This window comes from Phocoena phocoena, chromosome 7 (assembly GCF_963924675.1).
Source record: "Phocoena phocoena chromosome 7, mPhoPho1.1, whole genome shotgun sequence".
Lineage (NCBI taxonomy): Eukaryota > Metazoa > Chordata > Mammalia > Artiodactyla > Phocoenidae > Phocoena > Phocoena phocoena.
In genome coordinates this window covers 94,013,837-94,033,515 of record NC_089225.1, presented here as the reverse complement: position 1 = coordinate 94,033,515, position 19,679 = coordinate 94,013,837, and the positions used below count along the sequence as shown (strand labels likewise).

General features: G+C 38.5%; 1 protein-coding gene across 1 annotated transcript in view; it reads right to left on the bottom strand.

Moving 5' to 3' along the window:
- Positions 1-19,679, bottom strand: part of XRCC5 (X-ray repair cross complementing 5) — a 99,371-nt gene that overhangs the window by 77,558 nt on the left and 2,134 nt on the right. Inside the window, exons 2-9 of the mRNA XM_065880459.1 lie at positions 16,850-16,963; positions 13,862-14,045; positions 12,919-12,967; positions 12,345-12,467; positions 9,350-9,541; positions 6,444-6,558; positions 4,942-5,080; positions 1,975-2,087 (exon numbers count right to left, since the gene is read on the bottom strand). Of these exons, the coding sequence (XP_065736531.1) occupies positions 1,975-2,087; positions 4,942-5,080; positions 6,444-6,558; positions 9,350-9,541; positions 12,345-12,467; positions 12,919-12,967; positions 13,862-14,045; positions 16,850-16,963 (1,029 nt within the window). The remainder of the gene's footprint in view (positions 1-1,974; positions 2,088-4,941; positions 5,081-6,443; positions 6,559-9,349; positions 9,542-12,344; positions 12,468-12,918; positions 12,968-13,861; positions 14,046-16,849; positions 16,964-19,679) is intronic.

The window sequence follows — 19,679 nt, the reverse complement described above, 5'->3', positions numbered from 1 at the left end:
AAAACCTATTTTATATTATGAAAAGTTTCACACTAATTCAATCCAGAAATATTAGTGTCCCTCAGATTAAGGGAATCTGGAAAACTATGTGATCTTAAATTTAAAGCTAATTACTAGTTTATTAAAAGGTACATACTTATACTTTACCTTAGTTGATATGGAAAAACCTTGTTCTTAAGATGACGTGTATGCATTTGTTAACATAATACACAAAAGCAGGTATGTAAAAACTAGACTATTCAAAAATGAGCCTGTCTATCTGGTGGGCAGATTATAGCTGATTAATGGCATAGCTTTGGAGTCAGAGAGACCTGGTTCAAAACCCATCTCTACCACCTTCTAGCTGGGGACCTTGGGCCAATTACCTAACAGTGCTGAACCTCAATATCCTAGTGTATAAAATACATATCACGGCACCTACCTGAGAGGACTGTAATAAGAATTAAATGGGAATTTATATAAAGTGGTTAGTATATTGATTATAATATTATAATCACTCAATAAATGGTAGCTATTATGACTATCTTTATTGTACCTGTCTGATATTACACTTAAGACAAAAATAATTTAGAGCTTAAAAACAACAGAAAGTTGGTTTAGAAAACACTTCATGACTTAAAAGTTAATTTTAAGTCAATAAAAATCTTTTAAAATGGAAAACGTACCTTTTCAGCTCACTTTTTCTTGCTTTGCCATCTAACTAAATAGGTCCCCACACCTACCACGGCACAGATGATTTGTTTTTTGAGTCCTAAATTACAGTTATAGGAGTTTTGGCTAGATCTTTTCTGCTTATCTGGAATTAGGCAGACCCAGTTCCCAATAAGCCAGTTTCTACAAATAGGTCTGAATGGAGGTTCTGTTTCACTGAAAAGACTCATAAGCACTGACATTAAGAACCAAAAATTTTAAGTTTATATACCTCCCAAAGTGAATAATTTTAAAGAAAAGCACATTTAGTGTAATTTGTTAGAGAACTGTTAGAGATACTCAACTTCCAAAAGGTATTTATTCTCACCATTAACTGTATCGACTTTAAGTAAATACTCTCAATTTTTGGTTTATGAGTCTTAAAACTGTATCTATCAGTTCGAGCATATGATGGAAAACATTCTCCCCACCTCACTGAATTATTCTGTATCTAACAGTTTGAGCATATGATGGAAAACATTCTCCCCACCTCACTGAATTATTCTAACGCTGAATTATACAGGGACTGCGTGCTGGAGCAACATGAAGAAATTTAAATCTGGTATATTGGGTTATATTTATTTTTATTTTAATTCTCACTTGAGTTCTTCTAGAACCAACAAAAATCTCTTCATCCCTATAGAGCCTGAAAAGATGCACTTTCTACTTATTCATTCTGTTTGGTTGCCTACCTCAAGAACATTTCATCTAAGACTGCTGGGAATCTTTAATGACTCTTTCTTGGATAGTATATGGTATCCACAGCCTTCAGTAAGTTACTGCATTTTCCACTGTGTCTCTTTTGTAGATCTGTATTGCCGTCTAAAAAACATATGACTAATGAACAATTTTTGTATCCTAGATCTCTTTGTTGGGCGTTGAGAAGAAGGGTGACTAGCATAAATCAATGATATTCTAAGAAATCTTCGGTCATTCAAAACCCAACTAGACCCTGACTCCTGTAAAACACTCCAGTACACGTAACAGTTAGAGAAAGCAATACAATAGCAAAGAACTGGATGCTGGTTCTTTAAGGCTACTATGAGCTATGACCGACATCAAAGTTAAGAAGTGACTTTTCACTTCTTATGCCAACTTCTCTACCTCTTGATTTTTAACCTTCAAAAATCAAGGATAGCAGCACGCCAGACTACATTTTAGAAAAACTAAAAGTGAAAAAAACATATTATAAATAACAGGCCCAATCCAAAGCACACCATCTCAAATAATGAGAAAAAAGCTCATCTGTTTTGTTTACAATTAGTAGACAAATACGTGCTTTACCTGAGAAGATGTACAAAATCCCAAAACAGAGAAGCACTTCCCCTCCGATTTATATTTCATTTGTTCCTCATCCACTTTAGAGAAAGGAATGATATCACTCCCATAGCGGAACCCTAAAGAACAAGAGAAGAGCATCTGTTAAGCGTATGGGGCCTCATTTTCTACAAGCTGAAATTGGCCCTATACATACATCAACGATACACGCACACTCCGATCAAGCCTCCATATACTGTTTGCCGGAATCAAATTTCTGCCCCTTGTGATCACTGCAGAAAAAGAAGCGGCAGATCCACAAACATATATGACACAGGGACAATTAAAATCTAATTACAGCTTTTTAAGTAGTGTATTCTGCAATCTAGTTTACCTTAATGATTATCCATCCTAGAAGGAAGAATGTAGCAAATGCAATGTACTAGTTATCCTCCAGAGATAAACCATGGTTGACTAAAGTACAGTCATGACTTGTAAACATAATAACAAGAACACATTTATTTAGAAACCTGGAGACCCACAGAGAAATGTGCCCATAGGATTTTCAGAACAAAATGTTCTCAAAAATGGATGCTGGAGATATACAAATGCCTAACGGAAGAAGCCAAAATTTTTCTATTTAGAAACATTCAATTGACAAGCTGGATATTTTTCTGCATTTAAATTTATTTTATTCCTGGGATTGGATTGTCTATTTTTTTTTCTTTTTGATTACTTAGGTTATTACAGATATAGGCTCTTGGCTCCTTAAAAAAACTCCAACCCTGTTCCAGGGCCTCTCTGCTCTGTGGAAGGTCATGCCCTTTCACTATATAGTCTTATATGTTTAATGGGGAGAAAGATCAGCAAAATCCAAGGATTATGACCTTGAATAGATGAAAAGGAAAAGCATACGCATCTTTACTCCAAGAAACAAAGAAACTTGTGTGTTTGGGGGCAGATTCTGTGATCCAGTGTTTATTAGTTCCCTCACTCTGCACATGCCATGTATTTAATTAAAAACAAATGCATTTCTATTTTCATATATGTCTTTTAAGAAAAGCTGGTGATATAAACAAAAATTTCAACAAGAAGTTAAGAGGGAAATGTATGGCACATGATTAAGAGTGGTATCTAAACCCAATGTTTTTTCAGACATCTTACTTGAATCGTTTAAGAGTAACCTAAAACTTCTAATTAAAACTGTCTTATGTTTTCTGGCTCATCTTTTACAGGGCAAATCAATAACTGTAACTTTTGTACATGGCAAAGAGTAGAGAACAGACTACAAATATGACCATAGTCCTTTGCTCACATAAACTAGTCCCGCTATCTGAAAAAGAGAACTCTACATATTAGGGGATAGAAAGTGGAAGACAGGCAAAGGAAGTATGTGGGTAACTGCAAAAAGATAAGAGAGAAAAGCTGCCCATCTATGCTCTTCGAACTGAAACAATGTTTAACTCTTCCCTCTCCCTTGCTCTACCAATATGTTTGCTTTCTGTCGAAGACAACCAGAGCTGCTTTCTTTGCTTGCAACCGAAAGAATTGGTACCATCTCTAGTCCCTTCTCCTTCCAATCCATCCTATACCCAGATGTCCTATTAATCTTTCTAAAACACAGTCCCTATGACACTCTGCTCCTCAAAATTATAAACAGCTCCATGGCGCTTTCAAAATCAAGCATAAACTCTTCAGCGTATCATTCAAAGCCCTTCCTAATTCAGAATAGCATGTAGAAACAGACTCCTGCAGCCCTGGGTTCAAATTCTGCTACCTGTTAACTATGAGATTTTGCAAATGTTAATGAATGTCTTTCAATCTCAATTCTCTTATCTGTAAAATGGAAACAAGAGTGCCTACTTCACTGGTTGTTGTGAAGATTAAAAGAGAAAATGCAGATTGTCTTTTAGATACTACCCTGAGTACGAATCTGCATATGCCCAATACACCTTACCCAACTACTTGGTATCACTGAGAAGGCCCTCTGCTTTCCCGGTCTTATGCCCTTAATCACACTATTCTTCCTACTATGAGCCAGTCATTACACGAGGATTAAATGACAAGCAAGTAATGGAGCCAAGATTCTAACCAAGGTCTGACTCCAAAATTTCTGTTCTTAACCACACTATGCTATTGAGTTGAATTAAAGAATTAGTAGAGATTGTGGGTTGTTTATTACATTCTAATCCATCAGAAGAAAGAAAGGGGTCATGACCACCACTACCTTTAATCACTCTCCCACCCGCCAAGACCCCTGCAAAACATATAAATATGCAAATACTGCAACGCTGTGCCCCAGATGAAAGGAAATTTTTTAAGGCTTGCAAATTAAAATTATACTGAGTAGCACATAGTCTGGTGATAGATTTATATAAAGACTCTGGTTTCTATCTTAACCATCATTTGGTATCTTATCATTTTAGCTCTTGAACACTCAGACACCCTCAGCTAGCTTCTAAGCCCTCTGGATAGAGATGCCATCTAAATACACTACACAGAGCCAATGGGTACAAATATATGAAGTACAACTCTAAAGATCCTAGTGAACATAAGGCAATATAACAAACACAAATAATTTTTCTTATCCCCTAAATTACCTTAAGGGAGCTAAACAGGCAGGATATAAGACCTGAAATTGGCACTCAGAAAAATGATCACTATGGAAATAAAAGGTAAACAAAAAATTTGCTTTGGCCATGTTAATATAAGCATTTTCCTAGCTAGTGAGTTTCAAACTTTAAAACAAAGCCAAGTATTAAGTCCTGTCACTTGAGACATTTAAAACCCAGAGAGACTGAATGCCCGAGTATACTCCTGCCTCGGAACCATCCTGCCTGAGACCCAACAGATGACCTAAAGGATCCAGTGTCTCATGATCCCCTCATATAGTTGTGTCTCTAGACAAATAATAATACAAAACCTAGCCTGCCTCCTATGATCTTGAAGAAAATTTTCTAGGCAAAAGTGAAACTCTCACTGGCATAATAATACCTTGAATAGTATCCTCTCTTGGAACTTCAGTTTCATCATCGTCATTCAAGCAATAAACTGTTTCTTTCTGTATATCTTCTTTTTTTTGAGTTCTTGCATCCACAACTGTCCAACACTTTTTAACTCTCTCTTGTAGAATCTGATTTCCAAAAGAAAAATAAAGGGAAAACAAGAAAAGCTATGATTCAGATGGACAAAAGATGAAAACCTAATATACTCTCTGCTTTACAGAAAAAAATCCAAAACAATGACTCCAGCTACATTGGTTTGTTGTCTCTTGCCTACTGTGGAAATTTTAGTTTATTTTATAATTCTTTCTACATTTTATTTTCCAAGGGTAATCCACAGATAAATATGAATATTTGTATATATTCAAACACTTTCTATACAAAACCCTCAGACTGTCCAACAAAAGAGGGCCCTACATTTTGTTACCACAGTTTCCCAACACACGAGAAAGGGGAAAGCAGTCTATCAGTATTCAGAAATCAATAAGGAAATATGAAAAAGTAACTAGGAAAAAAGAAGGAAAGAGACTGTATTCTCATTCCCAGGGACACTATTCTAGGCCTTGAAGTACCTCCACGGTTTTCATGCATGTAGGGTGTTTTGGAATTAAGTCCTTGAATATTAAAAAAAACACTTGAATATATAAAACAACATGTTTTTGTATATGTTGTACATTTTATATATTTAAATGTTTTTATATATTTATTTTGTGCGTTTAAAGAAAAAAGACAAGGAAGGTCATGCGGAGGCATGGATCCAAGACTCATACTCAAACTGGAATTTCATCAAATAATTACCAAAAGCAACTCATTTTTGAAAATATACTATTACGTACAAATGTACATGTTACAAAAGGCTATTTCACAGTAACAAGTCAACATCTTTTGATATTTCTTAGATGCTGTTACTACCAGATCATTAACAACTAAATTAGATGTGACTGAGTTTTCAAAACCCTGAACTGAACTCTGGTGTGTATCTGTATTTCTGTTATAATACCACAATGATACAACTTAATGCATTTCATTTTCTTTCTTTAAAAAAAAAAAGAGAAAGACCTGAAACTCATGATTAACAATCAATTGTCAATGGAGAGAAAGAGAAAAAGGAGGGAATCAACCCCTATTATAGACCATTCTTTTTTTTTTCCTTTTTTTTTTTTTAAAGTAGTTGCGGCACGCGGGTTTAGTTGCCCCGTGGCATGTAGGATCCTTGTTCCCTGACCAGCGATCGAACCTGTGTCCCCCGCATTGGAAGGCAGATTCTTAACCACTGGACCACCAGGGAAGTCCCTATTATAGACAATTCTTAAAACTTCCTCTGTTAGCATGCCTTTTACATAAAAGCTAAATAGAGATGAAATGAACAGGGAGAGCAGTTAGAGAAGCAGTAATTATGGTTTTGAATAACCCACACACGAACTGTCAGTTCCTTATATAAGCATATTTGTCTGCCTGCTAACATTTCTTTAAAAATGTGTACCTACCACTTACCGATTTATAAGCCACAATCTTTATAGACAAATTGGAGCCAATGGTCAGTTGACAGGGCCAGGGCATGGAACGCCTCTCAATTTTCTTAAAGACACACAGCTGTCTCAGACTCTCACTTAATAAAGAAAAATGTATTATGAAAGCAGCAATTTTAAAAATGTTAACCTGTGCTGGATATTGCATTTAGTTGTCTAGAATGAGAAGTGAGATGCTGTTGATCATAAAGAGAAGAACAGCAGGGGATGGCAAGGAAAACTCGTGGCGACCATCAGTTGGGAGAGAGCCAGAATACAAATGAGTTGGCTTAGGAGGAAGGAGTTGAATTCCTTTACTGATAGGTGAAAAGGAACATCTTTACCTTCCCCCTATTCAATCTTTTCTTCAACTTGGCCAGTTGTTCTTAACATTTTTTTTTCAGGACCAAGGACACTGTGAGGATGTGATAAAAACACATTCATAAATGTGTTTGCATACACCAGCTCCCTGAAAACCATGGACCTGAGGACAAAAAGCCCTGCTCTAAGATATCAAAGGGTGGGCTCCATCCTGTATCATCACTGTTCACAACGCTGCAATTCTTTAGCTCATTTCCATTCTCTTAAATAAAAGACATGGTAAGTATATGCACACAGTGGAGAGAATTAAATAATGACTCTCCATGGGATAAAGGAATTTAGCAGTCCACACTCAGTCTTAAAGCAGGTAGGTTTCTCACTGCATAGGGAAAGGGAATTGGGAAGTAGCAAACACAATGCAGAGGGCTACTTCATTTGAATACTAGTGAAGATCAGTTCTATTTTCATCTGGTTCCTAATCAAACACAACAGAGAAAATCATAGGAGATAGGTGGAATTTGTGGTATTCACTAAGGATTATCTGACATTATCCAGAGTTATGGACAAAGAGGCCTCAAGAGACTCCAATTTTCAGAAATAATCTACAATGAATAGTAGATATTCTACCTGATACCCTGCTCCAAAGCTTACGGTACACCTTGGCTTTGTATTCACTGAGGAATGAATGGGTCTGAAACCAGGTCTAACCTGTCTCATAGGACATTGCTAGTCTGATTATGAGTCACGTCTAAAACCATCAAGAGGTTTGGATTCTGTTCCAGGGGAAATTCTAAAGACCAGCCTCTTATATGTAACATCTGAGAACAACTGGATGAGTTCTGCAGATTTGAAGCTCCCCAATTAGAAGTCAAGTTATCTTCCTCTAATGTCTTCTAGATGAGGATAAGTCTAGTCCAGGGCTGTTCTGTACAACTTTGTGCAATGAGGGAAGTATTCTATTTCTAACTATTCTTGTCCAATAGGGTACTGAGCTCTTTAACTCAGTGGCTACTATGACTGACAGACTAAGTTTTAAATTTTATTTAATTTTAATAAATTTAAATAGCCACATGTGGATAATGGCTACTGTATCAGATGGCAAAGTTCTGATCCACACCTTCATGGCAGACCTAAAATCAAAGTAACTTCAAATGGTTAGGACAGCACATAGTAATTTCCCTCCTTGCTATGTTACAGGAAAAGAAACTTTTTTAGGTAATTTTATTGGCCTATATTCTTCTTTACAATATCATGGTGAATATGTTAGCTTTAGACATGTATTCCCATGTTAGAGAAAGCCATATCCAAATTTGAAAGAACAATAATTTAGGAACACATATTTGCATGTATTACAATTAGAACACATATTATGGCAAAGAAACATCACTTTACAGGATTCTTCATTGACTCCTTTGACAACCCCTTGGGAAATTACAGTTCAATTTCTAAAATTCCCATTTACCTGCAATTTTTCAATAGTATCTATGTTTAGAAAAGCAGGCTGATTGCTTATCAATTATAGCTCACCAGAAATATTTGAAAATTGTGATTGAAAATAAAAAGTAGAGCAGATACACACTACTGCTACTCAAAAAAATCCTAACTGTTTAACCTTTATTTCAACTGAACCTCTACTTCAATTAAGAACTTTTCTTAAAATGCTTGTATTTTGTGTATTTATTAATAAACTGGAATTAATTCTTTAACATCAAGTAGCAGTATCCCTGAGGATTTGAAACTCCACAGCCATACAGTGTGGTATTCTATTGCCACTTTTACCAAATCAGGCCCTTCAAATACACACCATTCTAGATGCTATGGACCCCTCTCAGGTTCTTTGATCAAAATATATATCCAATTCCAACCAAGAATAATACAGATAAAGGAGATCATCTCTCCCACAGTCTCTAATTGGATGGCCAAAAAAAGTAGCTTGACTAATCGTTATATGGTACTTCAGGGATTTCACATTTCTTAAATCATTTTGCCTTTACAAAGCCCACATGGAATAAACAGGTTGTAAATTCTTAATATTTGGGGGTTTTGCTTTGTTTTGATTTGTTTTTGCCTGACCAAACTATGTTGAGACCAAAAGTTTTTTTTAAAAAATCTCTATATTATAGTATACTGCCTCCTAAAACCTAAATCAGAAGATTAGAGGATATTAAGTATTATCTCAGATCTAACATCACTTTTTATAATTAAGAATGTTTTTTAGGTGTATGACAAGGAAGGGCCCAAGAAATGTGCCCCAAGCTCGGCATAAAGAAGAAATCTACTACCTCATCTTTTATAATTTGACTTGTTAGATCGTTCGTTATATCTATGTATTTCCAAACTCTACCGACATAGTCTTGCAAATAAATAAGAAATCTTGCACCAACCATGCAAACTTCAAAAAATGGGATTAGGGGCTGGTGCACCATTTCTTTAATAAAAATTGAAATACTAAAGTATAACTGCTAATTCAAAAGTGGCCCAGAAAAGGAAAAGCATTAGGGAGCCGTCTGATCAGAAGAAAAATTAATATGCTTACAACTGAAAGTTGTAAACAATGCTTTCATGTCTTACCTGAAGGAATAAATTTCCTCCAGCCCATCTTCACCTTCTAAAGACATCATCACCTTTTTCACCATCCGAATACCTTCTTTTTGCTGCTCACTGATTCCTTTTGGAGGAAAGGAGGACCCATGGTGGTCGGAGAGCAAGTTGCCATCTCCTCTGTCCCCAGTTCCATCTTCCTTGCCAACTGGGAAAGGCAAACTATCAGGAAAAGACCAGAAGTACTTAAGAAGAAAAGCTCTGAAGCCAAATAATAAATGGGGTTCCAATTCTGTGACTGTCACTCACTAGCTATGAGAAAATGGTCAGTCAGCCTCTCTGAGCTTTACATTTCTCAACCATCAAATGGCACTATCTACCTTGACCAATATTCTATCAGTTTCAAGTGACCGAAGTCTCTTTGGTTTGGCTTTTATGGGGGTAATTTATTGGCTTAACATAACAAAATAATTGAAAGGGCAAGGCTGCACATGGCCTTAGGATGACTAGACCCAGAGTCTCAAACACCACAAGGATTCTGTGACCCTCCCACTCTCTATCTCCATATTTCATTTTCATTTGCCTTTATGCTGGCCCCGCTCTTTCAGACTGGCTTCCTCCACATTGTTTCTGAACACTTTCAAGCTCATAATGCCCAACTCCACTACCAAAGAGGGACTGAGGGTTTAACCCTCTACTCTCCAATTCAAAAAACCAGGAATTAGTGGTAGCCTAGGAGCCAGATCTAGATGTCAGCTCTCATTCAAGCCATGAAGTTAAAAAGTAGGAAGGAACGCTTCCTAGAAAAAGGCTGGGTGACATTCTAGGCAGACAAAAATAAACAAACAAATGCCCATTAATGATCTCTCAAGATTATTATAAAGATTAATAAGAGAAAGTGTATAAAATACTTAAAACTCAAACAATGTCGTCATCATTATTTCAGATAGAGAATTCCTATACAGAAACCAGTTAATTGCTAGAAATAAGTAAAACCAATTTTGTTCCTGTGTTTCACTCCAGTTGTTTGACTGAAATGAGACTAAAACTAGAGTGGGGTTACCAGTCATGGGAATATTCAATAATCAATATACAAACTGAAAAGTAAACCAACCAAACACATTTTATGGTAATATTCTACATGACACTTTATAAATGTTTTTATATAAACAATCTCATTTCATCCTTATGTGTTAGTTGGATAGAGATTTCTACCTCCATTTTCTGAAAAGAAACGGAAGCTACAGAAATGAAATAATTTGGCCAAAACCGTATAGCTAATAAAGCTAATAAGTGATTGAGCAAAGACTCAGTCATCTGACTGAAAGAGCAAGGTTCTTTCCACTGTAGCATGTCACCCTAGTTTGTCCCTGGAAACCCAAACAGTTAAATTCAGAGATCTTTTCAGTTTACTCAAAATTACCTGCTGGTCACCCCATGTGGATTTTTATGGTGATTCCTTTATCATTTCATTTGTTATCATCAAAACAGAGCTTCATGTTTCCATTTTTTCTATGTATTCTTAGCATGAGAGATGTGCATGTCCTGCATTACATGAAAAAGAGCTTCCAGCAAGCAGGGTACGGCACGTCAGGTTTGCACCAGGCTGTTGCTGTTTCCAGAGCATCAACCAGGAAGAAGGGACGATTAACATGAAAATGAAGGGTCAGGAAGGTCCAGTCCAACTAGAACAATCCACCATACATGGGATACACCAAACAATAAGAGCAAAAACTCTACTTCACATGCTAGAAGTTTGCAGCAAAGGAAGAAGGGTATTACCCAAGAAAAAAATACAACCAGTCAAATAACAAGCAAGTGGAAGAAGAGGCTATGTTCTGTCTTCAGCTTGCTTTACAGCATTGCTCATATAAAAAAAAGTAGCCCTTTCCAATGACATTGACAGAAGTGCAGTATGTGTCAAGGATGTAAAGGCATCTGAGATTATGAACAGGGAACAGAAACCGAGCTGGGCTTTTGAAGTGCTGAGAAAACCTCAACTCAATAAGAAAAGAAGAGTCACTTAAAAAGCACTTAATTTCTCTGAAGCACCGTCGTATCAAGTATCAGCTTGATGGGTTATTCTGAACTATTTTTCTACAGTTCTACAGAAAGGAGTTGCCCCTCAGCAGTCTTAAGAGGTACGTACATGCAAGAGAGGTTCTTAATTCTCCATGGCAGGCATTTTAAAGAAGCTGTAGGCTTACCACTCAGAGCTGGAGGCTTCTTGGTAGGGCTCTCAATCCAAAAAAGGAGTGCCCCTAATAATTCAACATTCTATACTACCACTCTGCTTTTACCAAAAATAGGACAAGAAAAAACAGGTTTCAGATGCAGCAGGAAGGATTAATGTAGTGGAAAGAACTTTCTGTTAGGGCTATAAGATAAAGTAAGTGCCTGGAGGGGAAATTCAAGTTATTGGGGGAGGAGGGACTCTCTCCCTAACAAATTGTGAAAAATATTTTCCTCCTAAGTTTGTATACCTCATCTGTAAATATGCACAAGCAAATTACATTTTATAAATGTGTGTGTATCCTTTAGATCTGAAAAAGACTTAAAAATAAGCATACGTGTTTAAAATTGTTCCCAAGTTGACATTCCTCTCTATCCTAAAAACATCTACTGTCTTTAAGACACAGTCCTCTAGGCTGTTTAAGAAAAGACACCACCAATCTGGTAATTGTTTGGGTAAAGTCTTCTATGCAGGCAGGAGATGAACTGAATGTCCTTAAAAGATTCCTCTAATTCCTCAATTCTTTGGGTCCAAGAACAGCACAAGCAAACATCTGCTACTGAGCTAAACTCCCAGGTTTCCCCGTGACATTCATCCCTTTATCATCAAAACTCAGAAGAGTTCCTGGAACACAAGAGAGTAATCAATGAACGTTGGCTGAAGTCAGTGATTTGACAGATTCTGACTCAGAGCAGAGAGGACTCTTGAGAACTGAGTGCTCTACGAAGGGGTCCTATCACTGCATTAGAAGAGCACAAGATCTGTCTGCAAATATTATTCTTATGGACTTACAAAAACTGCAGGGAGATGCCAGATTTCTTCAAGTTATGAATTATAATACCCAGCTGATCTCTGCTGAATGGGCTGCTGAGGTCAGTGAACACTTCAATATGCCTCTTCTCAAACTTCTTTCCTCTAGAAGAGAGAGTTAGCATGTTAAGAAATCATTCTCCTGAGTTATTTCCTAAACATTCAAATGTACTTGGTCACTGAGCAGAAAAAGCGTAAGGAATGAATCTAGCTCCAGCTAACAAAGGTGATTACATTCCAGAAGTCCGTGTGCTGCTGATGCTCAGCTAGGTTCCTACTAAACATATAACCAACCCAGTCATGACTCATGCTTTGAGCATCTTAGGCAAAATTTCTGAGCATTATGGAAATAGTATGTCTCTGATTTCCTAACTTTAACTTCAGTTAAAGATGTGGTCACTACGATAAAAAAGGATCCCCTCCCAGCCTCCACAGAGGTACGTACAAGCAACTCTCCCAGGTACTACAATTATAGCCTTGCAAGGGTTTATTTTCCAAATGGTCTGATTCCACACAGACAGGCTCATTTCCAGCTCTCTTCAGTTGAGATACTTACACAGTTTCTTGTTGAATCAAATCCATGCACACAATGAGGGCATCCAGAACTCAGCTAGTTAAGGGCAGAAGATAACACCAAACAGTCCCTTTATCCCAAGAACACGCAACTTTTTTCCAGTGAAATCTACAATGCTGGAAATTGTGGACACTGGGCTGACAGTGTGATGAGTTAAAAGTACTTGCCCAAGTGCCCTTCTTCCAAGTCTATTTCACTAACATATATTCATATATGTTATAAATCAAAGTACACTTCCTGAAACATATAAACAGGAAAAATGAAATAAACCAAAAGGTAATCTGACATATTCCGCTCATTTAATGAAAAATTATGATGCCATTTTACAGTATCTAGAACCCATCTTCTGTGATTACAGTCCATTCTTACACATGAAGTGAGCCATAATGTAGCATTTGTAAGTCACTCCCAGCACAGCAGCACCTCCCAGTGACCAGGGATGGCACCACTGTTTAGAAAAATAAGAGGAACCCCTTAAAACCAGGGCACCTGTGGAAGGAACTGTTAGTCTCACAGTCTGGGTTATCAGTCTGATTTTTGGCATACAATTATCCTCCATCCAGGAAGGCTAGGAGAATGCTAATGCTATACTCTTCTAAAAATAGCTTCTCTATGTCCAAACATTTCCAACCATTGCCACCACCAAACCCTCTACACATAGTCAACACATATACCCCCTTCTGATACCTCCCAACGTCACTAGTGCAGAGAAGGAGCAAGTTACTGCAGGGTGTGGAGTCCAGGCACCCAACCCAACCTAGTTAACGTCACATTCAGTCCTAACACACATCACCTCCGTGTTCTCAGAGCCAAAAACGTCCACATACTCAGAGCTAGGACTCTTAGAGAACCTCACCAAACTAGATTACAATCCCCCAGATTAAAGGAAATTTCTTAAGAGTCTTCTCTGGATCAAAAAGGATACAGTCAGCTTGTTGAGAACCTGGTTGGATTTTGCTTTCAATGTCCTCCAGCAAGTCAAAATCCGGTAGCATCAGGTGTCTGTGCACTGTGATGTTCTGATACTGGCCCTCACCAGCAAGGGCGTTCTCAGTGCCATCTGTACCAAAAAGGACTAATGCAATTTCATCCTTGCTCTCAGCAAACACCTAGAGAAGCAGGTTAGAAGGTTGAAATCATACAATATCACCTGGAAACCATTAGATATCTAACCTTCAGGGAGCAAGACAACCATACCTCCCTATGGCAGGTCCCTGGGGCCACCGTCAACAATAGAATATTGGGCTAACTGGTCCGTGGGACTGATGAGCAATGATAATTCCTAGGTTCTAAGCAGACTTTTTCATTGACTACAGTTCCCATCCTTCCAGCACAATTTGTGGTGGAGGAATGGGAGGGCAGTAACTGCTCTTGATGAGTTTCTTTGATTTGCTTCTACCCAAATCAGACTCTAATTCCCAGTGAAAACTAATTATGTATCATTTGAAAAGATTTTAGTCTGTCTTTCTGGAATGACTATACAAGGTTTAAATTTTCCAGAGATTAAAAATAAATTGCTGATTCATATTCTATACCCCAGCAATTTCACTTACAGGTATATATACTGCAGAGAAGTTCCTGCACATGTACACAAAGAGGCAAGAGACAAGAAAGTTCCAGTTCACTTCAGCACTGTTTATAACAGGGCCAATCTGAAAACTAACTATCCATCGACTGAAGAATGCAAAAGCACACTGAAAAATATTTATACAATGGAATATTACACTCTAGTAAAAAAAAAATGAATAAATTTGTTCAATGTTTACCAACATGAATAAATCTCAAAAACAAAAGACTGAGAAAAATAAGTTGTGGAATTATATGTACTGAATAATACTATTACATACACTTTTGAGAGCTTCATACAATACTAAATATTATTTATAGATACACTGAGATCCAAGGTATAAAGTATGTGCAGTAATAACTATGAAAATTCTGAGGAAAGGAGGGGAAGAAGAGGAAAGAAAAGGGTTGGGAGGGGATACACAAGGGGCTTTAAGTTAACATTTTATTTTTTAAGAAAAAAAAATCAAACAAATATAGTAAAACTTTAGGGCTGTTGTAGTTCTAGACAATGGGAAAACAGCTTTCCATCATATTACTCTCAGTTTGCTTCTTTTATGAAGCATTCCATAATGAAATATGAAAACAAGAAATAGCGTGCGACACAAGAGGCAGTCCTGTTCCCACCTACTTATTAACAGAAGCCTTCTGTGTCAGTAAAAAGAACACTGCATGGGCAGAGGATGGAATTCTGTCACTCTTCACCTCTGTTTGGTCTGTTAACAACTCCAGCTGCAACTGCCAGTTGTATATGGAGGGAAGGTCCCAGCTGCTGGGGTTCAAATATTCCCAGCACGCCAGTGGGGCAAGCCAGCTAGAATTCTAGCCGCCTCCTGCACAAGAATTCATCTTAAGGCAAGGTAATCTTGTTCGACAACAAAACCTCAGTCAGGAGAGGGGAGGAAATTTGAATGCAGCATGGGAGCGGCACCAGGTTTTGTCTCCCAGCCTTCCAGATTTCACTTCAACTCCCATGCGAGGGGCAGAGCCAAAAATAAAAACTGAAAGCACTGTTTCCCTTTTTAAAAAAATCTATACTACGTTAGGGCACAGCAGCACTACTTGAATACAACCAACACAAATTACTATAACCCAGAATGGGGTTAGAAGCATCCTCATTTTCTTTGAGATATTAAGGACTCCAGGTTATCAGAACTTGTAAAAATCTAGGATGACAGGTGGGAGGTAACAGTGCCCAGGAGAAAAGGCAACACCCAGAAAAAACAGCAGACGTGTCCAGAGGAGTAGTGAATGAAGGACTTCATGGACTTCGCAAAAGTAGCAGTCAGACCAGGTAGAAAGGGCAGAAATTAATAATAATGGTAGTAGTAGTAATAATGATAATAAAAACACATATAGCATTTACAATACGTCAAGTACTAAGTACTTTATCTTAGAGATATTCACTGAGGCACCGTGGTAGAGAGTCTTCAAGACGGCCTCCATCCATTCCTTCTCTCCCTGTATTTGGAGGCTATCCCTTAAAACAATAGGGGACTCTAATTCCCGCCCCCTCCCCATCCCACTGAATGTGAGATAGCTTAGCGACCTGATTGACTAATAGAAGGCAGTGGAAATGACCTTCTGGCATTTCTAGAGGTAGGTCATACAAAGCCACATAAGCAAGTCTCTTAGAATACCCACTCTTGGAACACTCCTTTTTAGAACCAACTGCTATACTGTGAGCATCCCAAGCTACATGGAGAGGCCACAGGTAAGGGTTCTGGGCGACAGCCCCAGCTGAGCTCACAGCCCCCAGAAGGCATAACTACTAGCTACAGGGGTGAGCCATCTTGGATGCACGTATAGCCCCACCGAGCCTTCAGTGACTCAGCACCGGCCACCACGTGAGTACACCTGCACAAGAGGCCTCAGAGAGAAGCACCCAACTCACACTCCCAGTCGTCTCACAGAACCATGAGAGATGATTTTTTTTAAGGTCATTTAAGACACTAAGTTTGGGGAGGGTAGTTTGTAACCAGTAAACGATAACTGGAATAGGCACAAAGTAGTTGAAAGACTTATTCAAGATTGCAAGGTTAGTCAGTATCATGGCAGAGCAAGGATTCAAATCCAGGCCATCTGGCTCTAGAGATTCCACATTTAGACATCACATTGCCTCTTGCTTCTGATAAAAGTTATAATATCCAGTGGAGGAGCCAAAACGAGAAAAGAAAAACATATCAGGCTCCAGTGGTAGCATATGAGTACATGGAAGTATAACCCCTCAGCTTCCCCAGAACACTGAGGGTGGACAACATAAAGAGGGTGGCATCTTGCATTATTAAGTGGAAGCAACAAGCAGTTAAACCACGAGTTACAAGCTCAAGACCAATGTGAATCTTACCTGTCGCTGCACAAACATGGTCACCACCTTCTTTGCTAGTTCAAATGGGGATTCTTCACCAGGAACAGAGTTACTCATGGCAAAACGCACATCCATACACAGCACCACAGCTGCCTGGAAAAAAAGTCCCAAAGAACATGTGAGAAAATGTTATTAATGGTTATTTAAAAAAGAAAAAGAGATATCCTTTACTTATTTCACCCATAGATATTCAGGGTATGCGTGATAAAGGGAAGGGAGGTGTTCTACTTAGAAAGTGTATGTAAGGCACATAAATTTTCACTATGGAGAAACTTTAAATAGTCCTGATATTTCCTGAAAGCTAGAAAGTATCTGCCAGGACAGGAGCATGCTCCAAGGAGCTGCTGTTCCTCTGGCCTGAGCCTGAGCACAAATCCATGGGGAGTAGATCTGAAAACAATCTGCAGGCTAGAGCCAAGTCCAACCCAGCTGAGCCAAAAATATTATACATCAAACCAAATGCAACTGATATGCTGACCCACAGTATGAATACAGATGCTTTTGTCGTAAGCCACTGACTTGGGGTGTAGTTTGTTAGAAAGCATTTTGGTGGCAATAGGTGACTGTCACAATCTACATATGCTAAAAGGATACACTCCAATAATTTGAATCAGTTTGTAAACTGGGAATCTAAAGTGAAGACTAAGACACCAAATCCATTCTAGCAGGGGACACAGACACTTAAATGATACCAGCACAATATTCCATGACCGAGGTATACAGTGGACACTAAGAGAGCACACAGGAGGGGCATCCACCCAAGGCTGGTGGAAGGGAGAGAGGACGGGTAAGGAGGCAGAAAAAGCCTCCTGGATATGATCCTTGGGTGAACCTTAAAGAATGAGTAGGCAGAATGGGAGAAAATACTTGCAAACAAAGCAACTGATAAAGGATTAACCTCCAAAATATACAAGCAGCTCACGGAGCTCAATACCAAAACACCAAACAACCCAATCCAAAAATGGGCAGAAGACCTCAACAGACATTTCTCCAAAGAAGACATACAGGGTGCCAACAAACGCATTAAAAGATGTTCAACATCACTAATCATCAGAGAAATGCAAATCAAAACCACAATGGCCATTATCAAAAAAATCTACAAACAATAAATGCTGGAGAGGATGTGGAGAAAAGGGAACCTTCCTGCACTGTTGGTGGGAATGTAAATTGATAGAGCCACTTTGGAGAACAGTATGGAGTTTCCTTTAAAAAACCAAAAATAGAACTACCACATGACCCAGCAATCCCACCACTGGCCAAATACCCAGAGAAAACCATAATTCAAAAAGATACATGTGGGCTTCCCTGGTGGTGCAGTGGTTAAGAATCTGCCTGCCAATGCAGGGGACACGGGTTCGAGCCCTGGTTCAGAAAGATCCCACAAGCCACGGAGCAACTAAGCCCGTGCGCCACAACTACTGAGCCTGCTCTCTAGAGCCTGTGAGCCACAACTACTGAGCCCACATGCCACAACTACTGAAGCCCTCGTGCCTAGAGCCCGTGCTCTGCAATAAGAGAAGCCACCGCAATGAGAAGGCTGCGCACTGCAACGAAAGAGTAGCCCCCCTCGCTGCAACTAGAGAAAGCCCACACACAGCAACAAAGACCCAACACAGCCAAAAATAAATAACTAAATAAATTTATTTTTTTAAAAAAAGGTACATGCACCACAATGTTCATTGCAGCACTATTTACAATAACCAGGACATGGAAGCAGCCTAAGTGTCCATCGACAGATGAATGGATAAAGAAGATGTGGCACATATATAAAATGGAATATTACTCAGCCATAAAAAGGAACGAAATTGAGTTATTTGTAACAAAGTAGATGGACCTAGAGTCCGTCATACAGAGTGAAGTAAGTCAGAAAGAGAAAAAGAAATACCATATGCTAACACACATATATGGAATCTAAAAAACGGTACTGATGAACCTAGGGGCAGGGCAGGAATAAAGATGAAGATGTAGAGAATGGACTTGAGGACATGGTCGGAGGGGGAGGGAAGCTGGGATGAAGTGACAGAGTAGCACTGACATATATAAACTACCAAATATAGAATGGATGGCTATGGGAAGCTACCGCATAGCACAGGGAGATCAGCTCGATGCTTCGTGATGACCTAGAGGGGTGAGATAGGGAGGGTGGGAGGAAGGCTCAAAAAGGAGGGGATATGGGGATATATGTATACATATAGCTGATTCACTTTGTTGTACAGCAGAAACTAACACAACATATAAAGCAATTATGCTCCAATAAAGATATTAAAAAAAAAGAATGAGTAGGAGTCGGTCATGTGAACAAGGGCAGTTTTAGGCAGAGGAAACCACATAAATACAGACACCTGGTCACTGGCTAGCAATCATGTATGTAGGGGACTAAGGAAATAGGGCAAACGTAAACTAAAAGTAAAATGGATACATGTAAAGTTCTGTGTTTGGCAACCAAAGTTTAACTGATTTGGGTTGGAGGAGACCTGAACAAATAGCAGCTCCATTTCAGGGTAGATTATAAAATGACATTATAAAATGTCACCAGTACGACATGGCTACAGGAGAACATTCCCCACACCTACCCCATTCCATCCTCCAAAATATTTTCAGTCCTATCAATGGTGTAGTAAATTTAAGGAAGGAAAAGACAGGTTTTATGGTTTAAAAAAAAAAAAAAAAACTAAACTAGATCCCAGGAGACCTGGGATCCAGTCCCATCTTTATCACCAAGTAGCTAAATTCTTGGGCATGTAACTTAAATTCACTATTAATTTGTGGAGGCAGGAAGCAGTTGTTGGACTAGATGAGATCTAAGGTA